Source organism: Myotis yumanensis, unplaced genomic scaffold (genome assembly GCF_028538775.1).
Source record: "Myotis yumanensis isolate MYYU_CA2020_CCGP unplaced genomic scaffold, mMyoYum1.0.hap1 SCAF_21, whole genome shotgun sequence".
NCBI lineage: Eukaryota > Metazoa > Chordata > Mammalia > Chiroptera > Vespertilionidae > Myotis > Myotis yumanensis.
In genome coordinates, this window is record NW_027223772.1 from 3,607,547 (window position 1) to 3,630,161 (window position 22,615).

Here is a 22,615-nt window from a genome sequence, read left to right on the forward strand (position 1 = left end):
CCATTTGTTTTTAAAAAATTGATCCCTTCCTCACTCAAAATTCTAGATATGTTAGAAACTTTATTTTTAAAAATAGGGAAGTCATAAATGCACTAGAAGAAAATATAGGCAAGTATTTCATATAAACTTAGTATGGGCTAAGACTTCATAAAATGACACAAATACAGAAAAAGAGGGTATTTTTATATTTTAATTTACCACATTGAAAACACTATTGAACAACTAAAAGAAAAATGACAAATTGGTAAAGGAATATTTGCAATATATATGTCATACATAGAGTGCAGAATATTTAAGAGCTCTTTCTGTATTAAAGTTATAAACCAATCTAAATTCACTGAGATTTCTTCTGGGGGTAGTGTGTGTGTGTGTGTGTGTGTGTACGCGCACGCGTGCATAGGGGGATATCATTATAAAACTAAAATTATCTAAAACTAAAAAACAAAAATATGAAAGTACAATAGTTTAATATAAAAATATATTATAAATAGTAAGTAAAACAATGTTCTGGTTGCCACAGCAGTCTAGAAATGAACTCTAACAAATATTAAGAGCTTATATGTAAGATAGAGAGTGTCATAAATAAGTGAATCAGTAAGAGAAAAATATATTAGAACAAAATGCATTAACTTTATAAACTGATAATTCTAAGCAGAATAATATCCTATAAAGATAATTATTATATTTTCATTATAATTATAATAGTGAAATTTGAATATAACCTAAATGGGTTTACAACAGATGAATAATAAAAAATTATGTCTATCCCTATCATAGACTATTAGGTACCCATTAAAATTTTTTAAAGCACATTTTAGAAAATAAAATATAATACAGTATTAAATTGAAAAAAACACAAGTGTGATATAATTTAATATAAAATTATATGTACACAGAAAGATGTGAACACACCAAAATATTCATGGTAATTTCTCTGATGTTTACAACAAATGGTTTTATTACCTCATAAGGTACATATAGCTTGGACTATAGAGATGATGTTGGGTCCTATGCTTAATTTACAACAAAAGCAATATTTTGGGGAGGGAATAATTTTGTTGAAATCAGTGTTTTTTTTTACATTTTTGAGATTTTTCTAGAGTTTCAGGTAATATCATCATCAATTTATACTGAAATGATTTTTCTAAAGTCATATGTAGTACTGAGTTAGGATATCTTTTTTATTCTAGTAAGAATTTATGCTTGTTAATTAAATATTTATAAAAGGAATCTGACATTTATTGGCCACCTAATATTTGCCAGATCCTTTACCTGTTTAATGTTTGCAGTTTTTAAAAGAGTAATGGTCATTGTAAAATATAGAAACAACAAGTGTCAGAGTTTCCTCCTACCCCAGGTATGATCATTGTCAACAGTGTGATGTGTATCCTTCCAGACTTTTTCTATCTATTTACAAACACTGACACATATGCATATATAATTGATGGTTTCAGCATTTTTCAAAATGAAGATGATAATATATACATCTTGTCTTTTACTTTCAGTAATATATAATAAATATATCAGTAACATACCATAAATATATTTCCATTGAATACATGTATATCTATTTCATTTTTAAAATGTTTAATTATTTATTTTTTAAATCCTCATCTGATTTCTAGAGAGGGCAAGGGAGGGAGGTGGAGGAGAGAGGGAGAAACATTGCTGTGAGAAAGATGCTTAGATTGGTTGGCTCCCGAACAGGGTCCTACCAGAAAGGGAACCTGCAGCCAAGGTACATGTGCTTGACTGGGAATCGAACCCATGACCCGTGGGTGCATGGGCCAATGCTCTAACCACTGAGAAAAACTGGTCAGGGCTCTTTCCTTTTTTTTTTTTTTTTTTTAAATATATTTTAGTAATTTTTTACAGAGAGGAAGGGAGAGAGATAGAGAGTTAGAAACATCGATGAGAGAGAAACATCGATCAGCTGCCTCCTGCACATCTCCTACTGGGGATGTGCCTGCAACCCAGGTACATGCCCTTGACCGGAATCGAACCTGGGACCTTTCAGTCCGCAGGCCGACGCTCTATCCACTGAGCCAAACCGGTTTTGTCAGCTCTTTCCTTTTTTAAACGTGTGCAGTTTTAATTTATACTTTCTTTATACTTTCATCTGGATAATTTTTTAAAAGTTGCATAGTTATTTGAGTTGCTATCACAATTATGCTCACATAGAGCTGAAGAGGAAATTATTTAGAAGAATTACCCAGGGAGAGATTTTGCATTCTCTCACAAGGATCATTCAGAATAAGCCTGAATTAATTTCATTTGAATTTGTTGACAGTGTTCATGTGTCCAACCTATTTCTTCTGGAATGTGTCACTGTTATTAATAGTAATAGAGTTACAGTGCTTTTCTAGTTTATTAAAAGTGAAATCTTGTTTGTTATTTAGATATCACCTGGAACTGCAAGACCAGGGTCCCGTGGTGGCCTCATAGGGACAGGAGGAGTTCTGTCTTCTCAGATTAAAGTTGCAGATCGTCCAGTAACACAACAAGGTTTGAGTGGAATGAAAACTGGGATTAAAGGTATCTATTTTAAGAAGATGAGTACATTTTGTATAAGAAATATTGTAGTACCATATCACTAAATCAGAATTACAGAGTGAAAGAGGCAGTTTTACTCAGTTCTTATTCAGTGATTCACAAAATAAGAGAATAACATTATCAGCTGGAGAGTTATCCTGTGGGCGTAAGCCTTCAGTTGGACATGCCCTGAGGGCTCCTGGTCTGGGAGAGGGCGCAGGCTGGGCTGAGGAATCTACCCCCGCCCCCCAGTGCACGAATTTCGTGCACTGGGCCTCTAGTTTACATATGTGAGGTATTTTGATCTTCATTTCTAAAATGGAGGTTTGCTACAAATTCAAGAAATTTGAAATAAATTGAAGAAAAGCTTAAGAATGAAAATTAGATTTCTATTACTCTATGAAAATATTCTGAAATACTTTTTTATTGTTTCTATATCAAAATTACATTATTAAGATATTTGTGTATGACAAGTGAGTCAGGATGTGTTACTTTTCTAATAATTAATACTGCATTATAATATGTAAGAAAATGAGGCTACCGTAGATTTATAGCCATCTCTCTATGCTTCTCTGTATGTGTTTAGAAAGCCATAACCAAAAGAAGCAAAAAAATAAATAAAATAAAATAAAGGCTTAACAATACACTGTATGTTATGATTCAAACAATTGGTCTGCATGTATATACACACACATATATATATATATATATATGTAAATATATATATATCAAAGCATGGTGAATTGTTTTATTTTCTATATTTGTGGCAAAGGACTTACCAGGAATGAAGATATTTTACTGGTACAAAATTAACTATAAGATATCATGATACCCTTTACAATATAGTATGTCATGCCTTTCAGACGACTTCATTTTCTTACTTGTATTATAACAAACTTAGCTCACGAAATATTAAAAACCAATAGATTATTTAGAAATGCTTGGTTAATCAATACTGTGAAAAAATGAGTCAAAATTATGTAGTTGTTTAGTCTTTAAAACTCTATTCATGGAAATGTTTGGGTGTTTAATATTACTTATTAAACATTAAAGGTAGAAACATGAAATTCTATAAAGAATTCAGTAAAGAAAGGTAAGGGAGGGTGGGTGGATGGGAAGAGATCAACCAAAGAACTTGTATACATGTATACATAACCCATGGACACAGACAATAGTGTGGTGAAGGCCTGTGGGTGCGGGGTGGGGGGCAAGCTAGAAGAGGTCAGTGGGGGGAAATAAGGGGACATATGTAATACTTTCAACAATAAAGATTAAAAAATAATTTAATAAGTATTTATACTTTATTAATTTATCCTTCAAAACAGGACCAATATCATTTTGTCAGTTTCTACCAATATACTGTTACCGCTATCTGTTGTGATTTTGTTCTGACCTATTCTAGTGCCCCATTTCCCATTCTAATAAGACATTCTCTCCCTCTCCTCCGCTTAGACCTCCCTAGCCTTACACCTCACACCTTGCAGGGCACTTCATCCGTCTCAAGATTTGGGACATTTAACTAGGAGTACTTTCATAGTCCTACTGAAATATAAGATCATGTGGAGAAAAAAGTCTCTGAGACAAATTATGAAAAATCATCATCTCTTACTTGCATTGAGAAATTCAGTCTAAATCTGCACTGTCCATTATGCTAGCCAATAACTACATGTAGCTACTTAAATGTAAATTAATTAAAATTAAGTAAAATAAAAATTCAGTTTCCCAATAGCACCAGCCACATTTCAAGTGCTGGTAATCCCATGCAATTCATTTATTGGACAGCACTGATAGAGAATATTTTCATTATTGCGTACAGTTCTCTTTGATAGCCCTTTTCTAGACTCTCTTAGAACCAGTTTCCATTCAGTCAGCCTGTGTCTTAAGCCCATTTTTGTGGGCTTAACTCAAGCTTCTATTATATCATAATGGTAAGATATTAGTTCTCTCTTCCAGTTTGGTGATTCTTCTTGATTATCAGATTTATTGGTGCATTCAAGAGGACTGTCAGAATTGTGTAGTATAATTCTGTTTGTGCTTTTGATTTGCTATTTTGGTGGCATTTCCAAACTGAATACTAATGCTTAAAAACATTTTTTTTTTTTTTAGGTCCCCAGAGGCAAATTTTAGACAAATCTTACTATCTTGGGCTTCTTCGGTATGTTAAATAAATGTGTTTTTTTCTATGCATTACATGAAGTTTTAACTGTTGTACTTATTAAGATAATTAGGTATATGTTGATTTATATGAATGATTTTATGTTCTAACATAATTTTTGGATAATTTGGCTATATTACAAAATACATATGTAATGCAATTAGGCTGAGATTTTAAATTTTATATATTTGCATGTAAGCTATATCTTTCAAATTCACTTTTAAAATCTTTAATGATAAAAATAACCTTTTATGCTTCTTTCACTACTTGTTCTGAAATACTATTGAAATGTCACCAGTTACATCTAACAAGAAAAGGAATATATATATATATATTTATTTGTAAACGTTACTTAATACAAAGTTTTACCTTAATATATAGGGTGTCCTGAAAAATGTATATGCACTTTGAATGATTATAAAGTCAGTGTTTATTAATATACAGTTCATTTTCAAAATTTAAAAAAATCTACAGAAATAATTTTGTTGTTGTTGTTAATGCCTATTTTCAAACTGATGACCATTCTGGTCCAGGCACTGCTGATTATGCGAAGCAATGGAATTGCAAACATCCTGAATCATTTTGGCCTGGCTGGTGTGGCTCAATGGTTCAGCATTGATCCATGCACCAAGAGATCTGGTTCGATTCCCAGCCTGGACACATGCCCAGGTTGTGAGCTCAATCCCTGGTGGAGGGGTATGCAGAAGACAGCTGATCTGTGTTTCTCTCACATTGATGTTTCTCTCTCTCTCTCCCTCTTTCTTCCTCTCTAAAAAAATCCATAAAAACAGACAGCCCTTGGCCGGTATGGCTCGATGGTTGGAGGGTTGAGGGTTCAATTCCCTGTCAAGGACACTTGCCTGGATTGTAGGTTTGCTCCCTGTCCCCTGGTTGGTTGGGATGTGTGCAGGAGGCAGCCAGTCAATGTGTCTCTCTCACATTGATGTGTTTCTCTCTGTTCCTTCCTCCCTTCCACTTTCTCTGAAAAGCAATGGGAAAAATTTCCTCTGTTGAGGATGAACAAAACAAAAAATTCAATAAAAACATATTTTTTTTAAAAGAATCATTTCATTGGGTATTTGTGCACCCTCAATTTGTCAACTGTTGACGGTTTTGTACCATAAACTTTATCTTTTATGTAACCTCATAAAAAAGTCTAATGGATAAACCTTTGTTTGAAGCTTATTCTGGCTTCACCCATTATTTTAAATCAGTCAAACCTGAAAATGAGTGAAAAGTAAATAAGTTATCAGCTGTTAAAGTGTGTGTACATTTTTTTGGGGTGGGGGGAACCTTGTGTCCCCCAAAAATATATACACACTTTGAATAATTATAAAGGCAGTACTTGCACTTCAATTGCATTTTCAAACTTCCAGTAGCATTTTAGGATGAATTTTCTTTGTTCAAAGCTTAGTCTGGCTGAAAAGAAAGAAACATCAATTGAGCTGTCAGCGGTTAAAGTGTGTATTCATGTTTTTGGGACACCCTGTGGATTTGGTGAGTTGTTACAAATGTGGCCTAATTTTAATGAATTCGTAAGCTTTGTTATATATCTCTGTGCAGCTCTATATCAAGAATGTATGTCTTATTTTCTACCTACCCATTTCCTCTGCTCAGATGTCCTACTGTCTTATTTCCATTTTACCATTTTACTTTATTTTCTTCTTTGCTCCTTATATATACCTTCTTTCTCTCTTATTTCCACTTCCCTAATCCTTCTATTATGTCCTAAAAGTTCATTTTTCTCTCTTAGGCCTTCTTGACTGTTTTGTTTCTCAATTAACATGAGGCTTTTTGATTCTCAAACTTCTAGAATAAAGAGAAGTGTGTTTTCCCCATCTACCCTTGAAGCTAACATCAGTGAGAAAGTGAGGCCATCATTGTATAGCATCTCTTGATACCCAGACAGTTTTTATTCAAAAGAAGGAAACAAAATAAAGCCATTTGTCATTATTGCATTGCCTCCCTTCTCCAAGATTTGTGATTCTGCATCAAAGAATACTAGTGCTAGCTACTTGTGTATTTGCTTGATTCTAGAGCAGTGTTCAACTGGTGGTGATTTCGCTTCCCAGGGAACATTTGCCAATTTTTAGACACATTTTTGGTTGTCATAATTGAGGTTCGGAGGATATGCTACTGGCATCCAAAGTAGGGATGCCGTTAAACATCCTACAGTGCAGAGGATAGGCCCCCGCACCCCATGCCAAGGTATTATTTAGTCAGTCATCTTACTCTTGAGACACCCTGTCCTAGAGGGAAGCAGGAGCTGTGAGAGTGACAGTTAGGCATCTACTTCTGTCTATAGATTGTACCAGTTTGACCAGGTTTCCATTCTGGTCCTATGTCATCTTTCTTAGTGAGTAGAGAATCTATGTTAGCTTTTTATCCGTTGGGATATACTTCATTCTTAAATAAGCCACTTAAGTTATTTTTTAAGTGAAATTTCACAAAACCATTTATATTATTACACATTTATGAAAAGTTTTTTTTGTTTGATTAGAAAGTTTTATCTTGACTAGAAGTATTGCTGACTTATTTCTTTTCATTTAGAAGTAAAATAAATGAACTTACAACAGAAATTAATAAACTTCAGAAAGAAATAGAAATGTACAATCAAGAGAATTCAGTTTATTTGTCATATGAAAAGAGGTGAGTAATTTTGCAGCTAAAATATGCAAGATCTTTTTTATCGGTAGCATTTAATGTGATATATTTTAGGAGTTTTATACTGAATTTGTTTGCAATGTTCATTTGTTTATGTGTTTATGAGTGTATTTATTTTATGCTTGCAGAGCTGAGACTTTAGCTGTTGAAATCAAAGAGTTTCAAGGACAACTAGCAGACTACAACATGGTATTTGCTTTTTCATAAAGATTTCCTTTGAATATTTTCATTGCTTTTTACCACTTAAAAATGTGTTATTTTAAATACCAAATAATACGTGAATACAAGCACATTGTAAAAGATTAAAACTATAGAAAGTGTAGAGATTAAAGTGTTATGGCCCTGGCCTGGTAGCTCATCTGGTTAGAGCGTTGTCCTGATTCGCCAAGGTTGCAGGTTTGATCTCTGCTTAGAGCACATACAAGAAGCAACCAATGAATACATAGGTGGAACAACAAAATGATGTCTCTCTTTTCTCTTTCTTTTCTCTCTCCCTTCTTCTCTCTCTAAAAGTCAATCAATAAAAAAATTAATAAATTGTTTTACATTTTTACTGGTGTAATTTTATAATCAGTTAACATCCACCTCCCCTGGGGAGGCAAAACTCTCAAGGCACAGTCTGCAGGAACAGTAGTAGTTCATTATTGTTCACTTTTTTACATTCCTAAAAATGTAGTTTATTTATTGGCCAAATGCACAGTATATGCTTACTTAGGTAGCTTAATATTTGTTTTTATCTTAGAAGATAAAATACTTGAAAGTATTCATACTTAGATGACTATTATTTGTAAGATTGAATACCTATATTATGGAATAAGAGAAAATTAATACACTAATAGAATGTATTTTTTTGTGTATTTTTATTTTTAGTTGGTAGATAAACTTAATACCAATACTGAAATGGAAGAAGTAATGAATGATTACAACATGGTAAGAAAATTTATGAGCTGTAGATCAATATAGATCACATCCTCCAAAACAAAGCATTTATAGCTAGAAATAGTTTGATGAAACCTATGGACCTTAGAGATAGGTATTACTCTGACCCCAAATACCACTATTATAATTGAGTTCCCTTAGTTGTGCTTTTAAAATTTTTTTCCTGTTCACTGGCTCTCCCAAGTGGATGATACCGTAGTGTCTTTCAAAAGGCTATGTTTTAACCGGTCCTGCATTTAGCATTAGTCAGGGAGTCCCATCCACATTTTCTTATATATAAATTAGTTTGCATATAAATTAATTTGGTTTAATATTTGCACAAATGGAGCTGAGTACTCAATGGACATATTATGGTACCTGTATAGAGTTTAATACGAAAGGGGAGAAAACAAATAGTTATATGATGCCAGACATTAATACTACTTTTGATTGGTAAGTGAGATGTTAGCAGCTAGTTTATTTTAATTATAAACGTTTGGATGAAAATAACATGCAACTTATAACTAACATAGCTTATCATTTATTTACACATTCAAAGTTTTATGAAAACATAGAATTTATAAAATGACTCTTTTTTTCTAAATTGGGTTCTAAAGGCATGATAATTTAGTGAAATTATTCTTGGCTTTTAGAACACAGGAGAAGTCCCAATTGGAAAACTATTTTTAATGCCAAATGTAAAAAGTAAAAACTTTTGTATGTGTTTTGTCAGTTATTTGGGATAGGTCCAAATTCTAGGCTGAATATGTACAGGTAGAGTCAATTAGGAGTGCTCAGATAGACTCCTGAGTTATTTAAGAATAAAATTTGTGTTGGGTCTAAATTTAACGTATTATTAACCAACTGTTGAGCATCCAATAAATACTTGAGATTTTAATTTCATAAATTAAGTTTACATTGGAATATTTGACAAAATGAATACTTTTGACGTGAGATTACCATGCCTGTGAAGAAGACGTAAAAAAAAAAATCTGGTATGGTGATCTGTTAATTGAAACAAATACTATATTTTTTTAAACGTTTTCTTGTGGCATTAGAATTATTATAATTATCTCTCAATTAGTTCATAATCTGAATCTTTAAATAGTTTGATTAAAATGGCAATTTCTTATCCCTCACTTTTGTGTTAACTCTTTATTTAGCTTAAAGCTCAAAATGATCGAGAAACACAAAGTATGGATATCATATTTACAGAAAGACAAGCGTAAGTACAATCCATATAGAAATAAAACATTTATAAGTGAGTTGTATTAGGTAGTTTAACTTCTGAGTCATATACTTTCTTACTGATTTTCTTGTTTTTCCCTGTTGTACTCTTTAATTTAAAAACAGTTGAATATTTGCAATGCAAATTATTATTTGAACATCTATTATCTTTATTTACTACTAAATACTGAAATTCTGTACAAGTAAAAGTACTGTATAGATTAGATAGCTATAATTTCTACTTCTAGGAGTTTAAAAGTCTTAAGATGGATCAAAACATTCTTATCTTTACGGTTTATAATTTTAACCTGGGCTTTTTAACTAATTTGAATTATGAGATTTAAACCCCATTACTTACAGTATTTCATTATCTCATATATTATCCAGTTATTAATTGATAATAGTTATATTAGTAATCCATATCATAGGTTTAGATTATATGTGCATATTTATATATAACTGGTTAAAGATTAAATATTAAGGGAATTATGGCAGTGACACTAATGCCTACAAAATAATAAGTGGATGTCCATTTGGGCTGCTATAACAAAATATCATAGACTGGGTATCTTATACACATTAGGAGTCTATTGTTCACAGTTTTGGAGTTTGGGAAGTTCAAGATCAAGGCACCATATGGTCCCTTTCCTGTGAAGGCCCTCTTCCTGGTTCATGCCTGGAGCCTTCTGGCTGTGTCCTCACGGGGTGGAAGGGTCTGGGGAGCTTTGGGATCTCTTTATAAGGGCACTAATCTCATTCATGAGGGCTCTATCCTCATGATCTATTCATCTTCCAAAGTCCCCACCTACTAATACCTTTAATTTGGGGGTTAGGATTTTCACACGAATTTTAGAGGGTGCAACTATTCAGACAACGGCAATGGTTAACATAATTTTCTTCATCTGCATTTTCACCTTAAATATTGTCTAAGGCAATGCAAACATAGATGAGATATTTTGTACATACATATACTACCTACATTTTGTCCCAAAAATATATCAATAGTACTCTCTTTGAGAGCAAGGATAATAGTTTACCAAAATTAACAAAATTCTGTAACACCAAATATACTGTCATGTTACCTCTGCATGTACGTAAATATTTAATGAAAACTAGCATGTTAAAATATAATAAAAATTTTGAAAGATAAATACAATTCTTGTGTTGATCGAAAACAAAGAAATCTCTTCCCCCTCCATTATTTGATGCTCCTGTAAAATGCTGTCTTAAAAACTACATATACTGGAAGTGTCTTCCCTTGTACAAAGGATATTCCATATTCCTGGTGACCCAGTTCTTACATGAAAACTTTCCTTTTTGTTATTGTTGTTCTGTTATTTAGTGCAAATATTTATCATTTACTTTATATAAGATACTCTGCTAGGTATCTAAAGAATAATATAAATAATATAAATAATATAGCCCATTGAAGTCCTTATGATATTTACAATATGTAGGTCCTCATTTATTTAATCATTTATCTACAGACTTACATAATACCTAGGTCAAATTTGTAAATATTGTATGTACATGTTTCATAGATATTTCATCCTAAATGATAAACCACAGATTATAAGTTTGAGAATGTTACAGATTTTTTATTTTTATTTGGCTCATTTGGTTGAAGAAATAGTTCTTAAAATATACAAGTTTGTTCTAAAAGTGTCAGCAGTTTCAAAACTTCATATCCATAGTTTGTAATTGAGGCTGAATGAAATAGGTTCTCCTGACCCTTTTAAGAAGAAATTTAAGTTATGAACAAAAGTTATTTTTATGAAGTTTACTTTTATATGCAGCAGAATAGATTTATTTTATGTGTTAAGCAGATAACCAAAAGCTCACTAACACAAAGATCTACCTTGGTACTCCTCATTCAAAGGGAGCAGGAAATGCCATACCTTTTGAAGGCAGGTGTAAAAAACTTCTGTTTTAATGTTCTTCTACTTTAATCTCACCATTTAGTATGGCATGACCATCTGGTTTATTACTGACCATCTCTTCATAATAAGTTGGTTATGATATAGAGCCTCGATATATTACTACAATTCTTACACACCTGACTTTAATTCAGTTACATACAGCTGCATGAGCTAATGATTTTCTTCAACTTCTGTTGTATATACTTTTCTAGTTTGGTATTAGTTAAAAATTAGTTATCTTTTAAAAACATATGTAATTATAATTTTAAGCCCATTTATTTATTTTTGTTTAGTCAGATATTTATTGACTACCCAATATTCATTTATAAGAGGCTCTTGAATATAAGAGATTAATGTAGTCTTTACTGATTCATATATAAATTTTATTTTACTCTGTTTCTCAAATATTAATATTTGCCTCTTAAAATAGGACATATTTGGTAAAATGATAGATTATTTAGAAAAAGATTCCTCATGTTTCTATTATTTATACTTGAGATTGAAAACAATGGAATATAATTGATAATATCTATTAGGAAATAGTATGCGTAAAGCATTTATATTCTTTAATGAATACTAAAAACACTTTGATAAACACAAGCAAATATGCATGATAAATGAGTTCATTTTCTATTTCACTGGGTATATCATCCTAAACAGTTTTTGTTTTCCTCATAGACATTTGAACTGAATTTATGTATTGATACAAACTTTAAAATGACTGCAGAATATAACGAACGTCTACATTATTTGTAGTCTCTTTTTTTCTAAGAAAGTACCAAGTAAATACACATTTTTAAAAATGTGTTATAGAGAAATTTGAACAAAAATAAAATAATGTACTATAGTCCTATGTACCCATGACCCAGCTCCACAACCAACCCTGCTTCATGTACACCTTTAGCCATTGTTCCCTTTTCTGTACTATGAAGAAAATCAAAAACATCATTTCTCCCATGAATATATTTCAGTGTTTTAGAGATATTTCCTGTAAAAGATAGAGATAAATACATTTAACCTTCCCACCTATGATAGATTTTGATACAGTTTTTAATGCCACTATTTCCATTAAATTAATAAAATTATGATTACAGCCAGTTGATTACAAGGAATTGACTTTTAGACTCTTCCTATAATAGTCTTAAGGCCAGTGTTTTTCAGACTATGTTCTTTGGATCCTTATTGTGCTATGAGCTCTTAGTAGGCATACCTTAAAGAAAGGTTGGAAAATTCTTGATACTTTTCTTTTAGCTTAGTAAAGTTTCAGATGAGTCCTATATAGTAAAGAATCTTGTTTCACTTTGTTTAAACCTAGTATTTCCTATAGTAATTCTTTAGTAATTTGACGATGTACAAATTTCCCCCAGTCGATACTTCTGAATGTCTCTCTGGAAATTAACGTTCTAGAAAACAGTTTGGGAAACATTCCTCCATGATCTGGATCCCAAACAGTTGTTCATGGACCAACTGAAGATTTCTCAGCCCCAACACAACTTATTTGAATAGAAATCTCACTAAGAGAGACAGAAATATGAATTTTTAAAAATAAGATTATTTATAGATCATTTTGATACCCTGCATTGTGGTGACAATCTTTCCTTATAACCCAGATCAGTAATAATTTATTAGGGATTGTGCCTGGACATAGTGCTATGCTCTAAATTGCTACTAAGTTTTCAGGGAATTATTGTGCCAATTCAGGAAGCATTGAAAAAAATGTTTTCCAATTCCATGAATTCATTCGGTGAGCATAAAAAAAATCAAACCAAGTGCATTGTCAGTTTAATCTATCTCTGTTCCTTACTCTGACTTATGATATAAATCCAAAACCTTTATTTCTCTACTGATTCCAATAAGTAAAACATTAATATAACTTATCTGTATTATATCCAATATCTGAACTAATATGAGAATCAGTTTATTTTAATTAATAATTTACTTTAGGCTTTTTTTTTTTTTACTAGTATGTATAGTCTTCTGAATACTGCTGAGAATAGTGTTGTAACTATTAGCCACCAAGGAGTGTCAGTTACGGTATTTGGACTAACTTTTTCAATACCAATGAGAAAAACATAATTTTATGATATTAATATGTGTTGCAATTAATATGAAGTTCTACTAGCTATAGTTAGGTATGTCACATATGAAAATCTCCATGTCTAAACTTTCAGTGAACTGGTAACATTTTTAAAATAATCAAAAATTGAAAGAAATTAATTTTCTTCACATAATTCATGAGTATCTATGTATTTGTCTTCAATAAACCCATCATCATCCACCTCAAATGAATGTAGTTGTTCAAATATTACTGTAGTGTCTTCGGAGTTTATATCTGGTATCTGTGAAAGGGAACTTGGATTTTGGGTAAAACCATCTTCATAGGTTTCTACTTCATGTTCTTCCAGGTGATGATGTTTATAGCTAAGCAGAAAATTATACCATATTGGCAATTTGGTAGCAATAAAAATGAGGAGAGAGGTCACCAGTACAGTCATTACAACACCAACAAGAAAAGCCCAGCTTTTTCCAAGAGGTCCATGTTCTTAAATAGGATACAGAGATGGGGACAGAGAATGAGAGAGGGAGAGAGGGAAGATATTTTGTTAAATTGACAACAAAAACTACACATCTTAATAACTCCCTAATATTGGTATTAGAAATGAATGTACTTTATAATTTTCTTTAAGCAAAAGTTAATAAAACTACAGAATAAAAATATAAAGTTATTTCCTAGAGTGGTAAAAGAATAACTCCTGTCTTTACAGGGATTGTTTATCCATTCACCTAGGAACATTATTGATTTATACATTTTAAGAATTGTGACTTGGCCTGGCGATTTGGCTCAGTGGATAGAGTTGGCCTGCAGACTGAAGGGTCGGGGTTTGATTCAAGTCGAGGGCTCAGACCTTAGTTACAAGCTCCATCCCCAGGCCTCCATCCCTGGACAGGACATCTGTGGGAGGCAACCAATCAATGTGTCTCTCTCATATTGATTTTTCTTTCTGTCTGTCTCTCTCCTTCCCTTCTACTTTCTCTAAAAATCAGTGGAGAAATATCCTCAGGTGAGGATTAACAAAACAAAAGTAGAATTGTGACTTTACTAGTTAAAATTAAGCCTAAGAGTAGTTAAATAATATGCCCAGTGGCATTTGCCTGGTAACCAGCAGAGCCTGTTTTGGAAACCCAGTATTTTGTAAATCTTTTGTTGACATGAGGAATTTTACATTGTTTCTAGTAACTTAAAATGCAGAAAAACAATGAGAACTAATTTAGTTTTTTAGTATGCTATCTTCAGCAATGTTAGTATTCAATACCGGTACATTACCTGAATTTCTTGTTAAGTTGTTCAAAGAGCTATTAAATGTTGAATTGCTAATTGACTGAAAATTAATCAGAAGGTCTTCAGTTATAGGTGAAGGAAGTTTTGAGTAGCATTCAGCCTTATAAGGTACTGTTTTGATGCTGTAGTATTTCAGTATGTCTGGGTAGCTGCACATGGTGATGTTCTCATTTTCTAGTAAATCAGAAAGAATAAATTATGATTTATTATGGAAAATAAAATATGGTTAATAACATTTTGTAATTATGTAAATTAGAATTTTTTGACATGTCATTATTGATACTATAAGAAACTCATATTGCCTAGCAACACAAGGGAAAGATGCACATTCCTGTTTATAAAGTTATTTTATAAATATAGTTACTAGGTACAGTATCTATATATTGTTTAGTTTGTAATAGTAAAGATGTTACGATTAAGATTGTAGTGAAAATCTGGGTAAAATGGGAGACTTTTCTGGGGCGAAACAACCAAAAATCAATCACATTTTTGGTTTTGATTAATGTAATAATGATAGCTTACCTAATGTTACATTGGATGTGTTTAGCCAATTCTGCAAATTCAGTAAACTACAGGAGCAATTCCATGGATTTCCATGTAAAATGATTAATTCCAGATGAAACAGTTGTGGTACATCAAAATAGCTCATCAAATTGCCTTGCAGATTCAGAAGTTTCAGGTTTTTAAGAGGCACAAATATATCAGGATTCAGTTGTAATATTTTGTTCTGGCATAGATATAACTGTTGTAGTTTAGTTAAGCCTGTAAATGCACCCTGTTGAATTATGTGGATGGAGTTTCTACAGATATTTAAAATTCGTAGATTGGAGAGGTTACCAAAACTATTATTACATAAGATGATGATACTGTTTTCAATCAAGTAGAGCTCAGTGAGTAAATAATACATCTGTAGAATACTTGTGTCTGTAATATTCAGAGTAATTTGGTTATAACTGAGATCAAGTATAGTAACCTTTTTATTGATGTCCGCTGGAATCAAATAATAATTCTGTTTAGTGAAATTACATTTGACTTCCTAAAAAATAAAAAAAGAAATGTATTAATCAGAAAAATATTAAAATAATTTTCTAAATTTCATATCCTAGCAATTAAACATTGGAAGAAAATAGTTTAGAAAAAATCTACTATCTAGCCTTTCAATATTATAGTTTGAAAAAGGAAAAGCTGATGCTTTTCTTTATTGGGATGAAATATTGAAGATTAAGGAAATTCTGATATGTACAATTTATTGAGCAGGGAGATTCTAGTTTGTAATACAGGTGTCTTCTAACTGTTATTGTATAATCATTACAGAAAGAAAGACTTTTGGTATATTCCCATTTGTATATGTGGAAATACATGATGAATAATAATTCTGTTAAAAAATGAAGTCTGCTTTTGTCAAATTAGAATCTGGCTCAGAGATCACAGATTTTGAATATACCCACCTAACTAAACAGTTAGTTTTGATGGCTTGGTTTGGATTTTTTGTTGTTTGTTTTTTTGCTTTCTTTTATTACTTTGGGACATTCAAAGTGTACCTTTGAAAATATTTTCACTCTCTTGATTGTAAAAACTTACTGTTTTAAAAGTCTGGCTTTCATCTGAAAGTATTAGCATGAAGAGGGGCCAAAACAAGATCAGTGTGCATGCGGCTTTCATATTGCAGGCCTGGTGGAAAAGAGAGTATTGTCATGTCAGTAGGTGACTAGCACTTCAGAGATTATTGAAGACATTTTGCTTTCCTTTTTTCTCCTTTTAAATCTATTTTTTCTTAAACTATATAAAATGTGAAACAATTACATGTTCCTTCACCATCCCTGTACTCTAATCTTAAATTAGAAAACTCCTGTGGAGGATGAAAGACAGTATTTTTTTAAGTGTCTCATTTGTTTTTTTAAGTGTCTCTTTGGATCTATTGAAAATAAGGTCCAGCCCTAGCTGGTTTGGCTCAGTGGATGGAGCGTCAGTCTGCGGACTCAAGGGTCCCGGGTTCCATTCCAGTCAAGGGCATATGCCCAGGTTTCGGGCTTTATCACCAATAGGGGGCGTGCAGGAGGCAGCCAATCAATGATTCCCTCTCATCATTGATGTTTCTATCTCTCTCTTCCTCTCTGAAATCAATAAAAATATGTAAAAAAAATAAGGTCCAGAAGAATATGTATTTATGTATATGTGTTTAAGTATACTCTTCTTTTCCTTTATATTTTTTTATCACCATTTATCTCCCCTATACCCTCCTTCACCTCCACCCCCACTTCCCATAATCACCACACTGTTGTCCATGTCAATGAGTAGTATATTCTTATATTGCTATTTCTTTTTCTTTTTTTAAAATTTAGGTGTTCTTTATTGGTATTATCCATTTACCTACAAGTGTGAGAGATAAGAGTCTTTAGTTCTCTTTCAAACACTTCCTACTTTCATCTCTAACACAACAAATATATATACTTCCTGTCTCTTTAGTCTTCATACATAGTTACTTATAATTTGGGTTAGATGAGTATTCCGTGTGTCACAAATGTGTAAAACTATCAGTGTCTGGGCCATATAACAGGATTACTTTTCTATTCCTGCTCACAATTTTTCACTAAATTAAATGTATTGTGTTGTTGTTTTTATGGGCTTAGTTTTCTTCTTTTTTTAATGCATTTATACCCAAGCCCTTCTTTAACAAATCACTCAATGTTGCATGCATTTTTGATATTTAATCTGCTTAAAGAAGTCTCTCCCAGAGCCTGTTGCCATGCTGTAACCTAGAGGAGCTGAGGACTGTACCCTCTACACAGCTGCTGACTTCCACTCTCCCTCCACCCTTATGGAAGACATTCCCTTTTGTCTTTATGGTTGGATGCCTGTGTTCTAGAATGCCTGTCTTGGATTATTGCTTTTTTTTAAATGGAGTTTTCTGCAATAGCTTCCTAAGAAGGTCTATAGGTGGGAAATTTTTTTAGACCTTGAAAGATAATTTGGTTAGAAGTAAAGTTATAAATAGGAAATGGTTTTTTCTCAAACTGTTGATGGCATTGCCTCATTGTCGTAGGGTTTTTAGTATTACTGTTAAGAACTGTGATGCTATGCCATTCTAATTCTTTATCCTTTTATGTAACTTGCCTCTTCTTAAGCTTTTAAAATCAATATTCTGAAGTGTCATGGATCTTCCTGAAATTCTGTTTTCATTCATGAAACTGGGTACTTACTTGGTGGGTGCGTTCAATCTGGAAGTTCTACCCCTCAGTTCTGGGAAACTTTCTGAATTATTTCATTGATAATTTTCTTCTCTGTTTTGTTGTTGTTGTTTGTTGTTTTTTTTTTTGTTGTTTTTTTTTAAGTCTCACTACTCTTTATAACTGCTTTAATCTGGTGTTTGGGTGTTGGATCTCCTAGAATGATTTTCTAATATTTTATCTTGAATTGCCTATATTTCATTTTATTCTGCTTTCAAGAATATATCCTCAATTTTATAGTTAATTTCTTTTTTTAAAAATGTATTTTATTGATTTTTGACAGAGAGGAAGGGAGAGTGATAGAGAGTTAGAAACATCGATGAGAGAGAAACATCGATCAGCTGCCTCCTGCACACCTCGTACTGGGGATGTGCCCGAAACCAAGGTACATGCCCTTGACCAGAATCAAACCTGGGACCTTTCAGTCCGCAGGCCGACGCTCTATCCACTGAGCCAAACTGGCTAGGGCTATAGTTAATTTCTTAAAGTTTTCCTTTTCCACTCATTTTGATTCTAAGAACTCTTTTTGTTTTCTGAAAATTTTCTTAAAATAGTATCTTACTGCATAAGTTATTGTGTCTTGTATCTTCCATATTCTTTTTCCTTTAATAGCCTCTATGTCTTCTTGTTATGCTTTTCCACTTTATAATGGTCAGTATCCTTTATATTAGAGACATTCTGTCTTCATATATCTGTTAATATTTGGTTTGGAACGTACAGATAAGACTGGGAAACAAAAAAGCTCTTTGGATACATTTATTTCTGTAGAGTAAAAAACTTACTGGGCTGTTTCTTTGGGAATCCCTAAATGTCATTATCTTGAGATCTTTTCCTTGGACTAGTTGGATTCCCAAAATGATTTTTCTTTTTTTGGTAATCCTCACCGGTGATATTTTTTTCCATTGATTTTTAGAGAAAGTGGAAGGGATGGGGGAGAGAGAGAGAGAGACACACACACACACACACACACACACACACAGACACGTTGCCTCCTACACGCACCTCAACCAGGTCTCTATGCCCTTGACTGGAATGGAACTCTGTCCTTCTCAGTCTGAGGGCTGATGTTCTAACTACTGAGCAAATGGACTAGGGCCAAAAATGACTTCTCTAATTTGCCTGAACAGATAAAGCCAAATGACTAGCATTTTGAGAGCTGAATGGTAGAAAAGGTGGGTTTATTTCAATAATTATTATGGAAACCTTAACTTACTTTCCCTTTTTTTTTGGCACAATGATCCTGCACTCATTTATGCTTATTACCAGATTCCCTTTTTATTCTCCCCGGGGGTGGGGGTGGGGGGAACCTTAATCTTTATGTGGGAGAGGAGCTTTACCTGACTGGGCAGAGACAGGCAGGAAACTTTAAACTATGTTCTAGCCCAGTGGTTCTCAACCTTGGCTGCACATTAGAATCATCTGGGAATCTTTAAAATCCTGATTTCTGGGCCTCATCCTCGGGAAATTCTGTTTCTTTGTTACTACGTACTGTTGTGGCCCCACCCCATAACAAAGAAACAGAATTTCTGGAGGATGAGGCCCAGAAATCAGGATTTTAAAGATTCCCAGGTGATTCTAATGTTCAGCAAGGTTGAGAACCACTGTTCTAGCCCCTCCTCTACTTCCAGAACACCTGGTGCTGCCAATTTCTGGGCCAGTTGGGCATTTTGCAGCGTAAATCCTGTGGCTCCTCAGCTTTCCACTCTGCTGGTTCAGGAAAATTTTGCTATCCCAGTCAGTTTCCACTTAACTATTAACTGTCTAGTTTCTAGGTCTTATTGCTGTTGCGTCCTTTTTCATTCTCTTTGTTCTTATGAGTTTATATTCCTTCCTGCCTTTTATTTACATTTCAGTCAGGTTTGGGGCAGAAGTCAAAGTTAATGGGAACATTCATTATATCATCTTTCACTAGAAGTTGCCATTTATTGGAGTAATTTCTTCTTGCTTAATAGTTACTTTCCATTTAGTGATTTTACTCGTGACATTCATGCTTCTTGTTTTTATATGTGTATTTTTTTAAGTCAACAGTAAAAACTGCTGCAAACAAATGATGTTTGAAAGGTATGAATATATCATGTTAGTACTACCCTTAGTGGTTTTCTATAATCTGAGTCATTTTTCTTTTGAGCCTTTTTATTTACAGCACATGTTGCTTAATGATTTATAAGGAAAAGTTTATTCTACTAGAGCAGGAAGTAGAAAACTACTCAGAATAAGCAAGACTGATTTCACGTTACTAAAGTCTGTTACCTCGTTAGCAATGAGGTATTTATTGTTATTTTGATACTACCCTATTCTAGTTAATCTACTCTTTGCCTTCAATATGTTTATGTGTTTATACTTATTTCCCTTCTTCTTTCTCCCTTTCTGTAGCTAAATCAAATTTGTTAGAAAAAGCCACTATTCCTTCTAGATATTACAACTTGGATATAGATCATAATAGAATCCCTTTTAGAGTCAGAAATGAGTTCAAGTTATCACTTATTCCAGACCCCTGCCCACAAAAGAGTATCCCCAAATCATATATAAAAGCAATTTTGCCCATGTTCAGTGGTCCCTAGGAATGTGTGCAGCCTCTTCATTCTCTCGTTTCAGTATTTCTCAGTGGTGTTGTGAAGTTCTTACTGTTGTCTCTGGGAGGGTCCAGATGTGGGTAAGGGAGAAGCGCTATTTTTTTTTTTCTGGAATAAAAAGGATAGGGGTCATTAAAGGAAGCAATTAGACTACAAAGAAAATTAAGTGAACTTAAGTAAAAAATTGATATGGAGTGAAGTAGCTGAAGAAGGTAATGGGGGTCAGGCAAGACCGTGAGCCTATATGGAAATAGAAATAGGATCCTCTTGTATTTATTATCTTTATCATCTATTTAATACTAATCATTATTTTCTCCAGTGTGCTAAAGGAAATAAAATGATAAGAATTAGAAAAGAAGCCCTGACTGGTGTGGCTCAGTGGATAGAGCGTCGGCCTGCGGATTCAGGGGTCCCGGGCTCGATTCCGGTCAAGGGCATGTACCTTGGTTGCGGGCACATCCCCAGTGGGGAGTGTGCAGGAGGCGGCTGATCAATGTTTCTCTCTCATCGATGTTTCTAACTCTCTATCCCTTCTCCCTTCCTCTCTGTAAAAAATCAATAAAATATATTTTTTAAAAAAGAATTAGAAAAGAAGTATTTCTTTCTCTTTGATAAATTTTAAAGTTAGAAGCAGTATATATATACTCAGAGCTTAAAGTAGATTCTGTATAAGAAAGCATTTAGCAATCTAAAGCATTAGGTCTAAAGCCATTAAATGCATTGATTGAGCTCCATGATCAATGGGGCTTTCTGTATATTTGTATATCTTTTGAGAGGGGAAAAATTGAGAAAGGGGGTAGATGTTGACCATCCAGACACTGAATGGATAAATCCCTAAACAGAGGAAACATGTGCTAGCATTATTGGCTATCTTGAAGAAATCAGATTGCCAGAATAGCTAGCCAGTAGATTATGAAGAAAATGTTCTTGAGTCAATTTACCCTATTTAAAAAGTTGGATTTTTTTCTCAATTTGAAATTTGGGTTTAAATGTAGTGATTAAAAAATAGAGAACAAATATATCAGTTTATTTTAATTATTTCACAAATTAAGTGCCCTTTTACATAGCCTACAGTCTACATAGAGGGAAAAAAAAGCTTTATACAAGAGGAAATGATAGATATTGAAAAAGAAAGAGTGTTGTTCTTATGTAGTTTTTAAGTACAAGTTTCTTAGGAGTTTTTGATTATTTGCTATATATGATTGTTATATACTATGAAGTAAAAATATGCTGCAATTATTTTGGTCTTGTTAAAGGTATTTATAGTTTGCCATTAAATATTTTAGATATTTATGCCAAAAATCAATGTGTTTTGAAGTAAGATGTTAATAATTCACAATTAATTTCACGCTTACAATTAACCATTTTATAGATTTTTTTTTCTCCAGTTTAAAAACTTGTAATGGAAAACTTTAAAAAAAAACCTCTAAGTAAGGAAAATAGTCATCACCCAATTTCAACAATTATCTACGGGTAGCCAGTAATTTTTTGTTTTACAAATTTGTTTTTAAGTTAATGTCACCTCAAAATGTTGTGTGATTAACATATTTCAAAATAAAAAGGTCATATAAATTTGAATAGATGAAACCTTTTTTGAAAAAGAAAAATAATTACTTTTTATTATATTATAACTTTATTTGGGAAATTTTTTTGGCTAGTCTAAGGTTAATATCTATAGAGTGTGTGAAAATATCATATTCTCTGCTCTTTCATCATTTAGCAAAGGCATAATTTTTTTGTACAGATTTAACAAACAAATATGACTTTTTAAAAAAAAATTCAGCAACAACCACCAAACCTGTAAATATACAAGATCTTACCTTTACTTTTTTTTGTCTCTGAGATGGTGTGCTAAGGAATCTATTCTGTTTCTTCACCATTAAAAAGAAAGCTATGTCAGATGATTGCATTTCACTTTGTTTTAACCTTTGTACCCAGTGAGCAGGTGATTTTTAAAAAACACTAGACTTCCTTAGCAAAAGATTGACTAGAAGAATAATTTCTTAAAGTCATCTTTGACTTCTTCAATGTAACAAGTAAGGTGGTTTGCATAATCTTCA

At 32.7% G+C, this 22,615-nt stretch overlaps 2 protein-coding genes across 7 annotated transcripts in view; one reads left to right on the forward strand and one right to left on the reverse strand.

Annotated features, from left to right (window-relative positions):
• IFT74 (intraflagellar transport 74) overlaps positions 1-22,615 on the forward strand; it is an 87,165-nt gene that overhangs the window by 8,620 nt on the left and 55,930 nt on the right. Inside the window, exons 3-8 of one of the 4 annotated variants that reach the window (XM_070401006.1) lie at positions 2,400-2,535; positions 4,639-4,687; positions 7,238-7,336; positions 7,480-7,540; positions 8,222-8,281; positions 9,433-9,494. In XM_070401006.1, the coding sequence (XP_070257107.1) occupies positions 2,400-2,535; positions 4,639-4,687; positions 7,238-7,336; positions 7,480-7,540; positions 8,222-8,281; positions 9,433-9,494 (467 nt within the window). The remainder of the gene's footprint in view (positions 1-2,399; positions 2,536-4,638; positions 4,688-7,237; positions 7,337-7,479; positions 7,541-8,221; positions 8,282-9,432; positions 9,495-22,615) is intronic. The other 3 variants (XM_070401007.1, XM_070401008.1, XM_070401009.1) reach the window with 3 other exon arrangements.
• Positions 11,051-22,487, reverse strand: LRRC19 (leucine rich repeat containing 19). Of its 3 annotated transcripts, XM_070401012.1 has the most exons (7): positions 22,376-22,486; positions 20,608-20,663; positions 18,545-18,674; positions 16,337-16,426; positions 15,278-15,791; positions 14,741-14,929; positions 11,051-13,957 (listed from the first exon to the last, which is right to left on the reverse strand). In XM_070401012.1, exons 4-7 carry the CDS (start codon positions 16,415-16,417, stop codon positions 13,629-13,631), a joined length of 1,113 nt encoding a protein of 370 aa, XP_070257113.1. In that variant the 5' UTR covers positions 16,418-16,426; positions 18,545-18,674; positions 20,608-20,663; positions 22,376-22,486; the 3' UTR covers positions 11,051-13,628. The 3 variants fall into 3 exon arrangements, with proteins under 3 accessions (XP_070257113.1, XP_070257111.1, XP_070257112.1); XM_070401011.1 differs by lacking the exon at positions 18,545-18,674 and having other exon boundaries at positions 11,052-13,957; positions 22,376-22,485; XM_070401010.1 differs by lacking the exons at positions 18,545-18,674; positions 20,608-20,663 and having other exon boundaries at positions 22,376-22,487.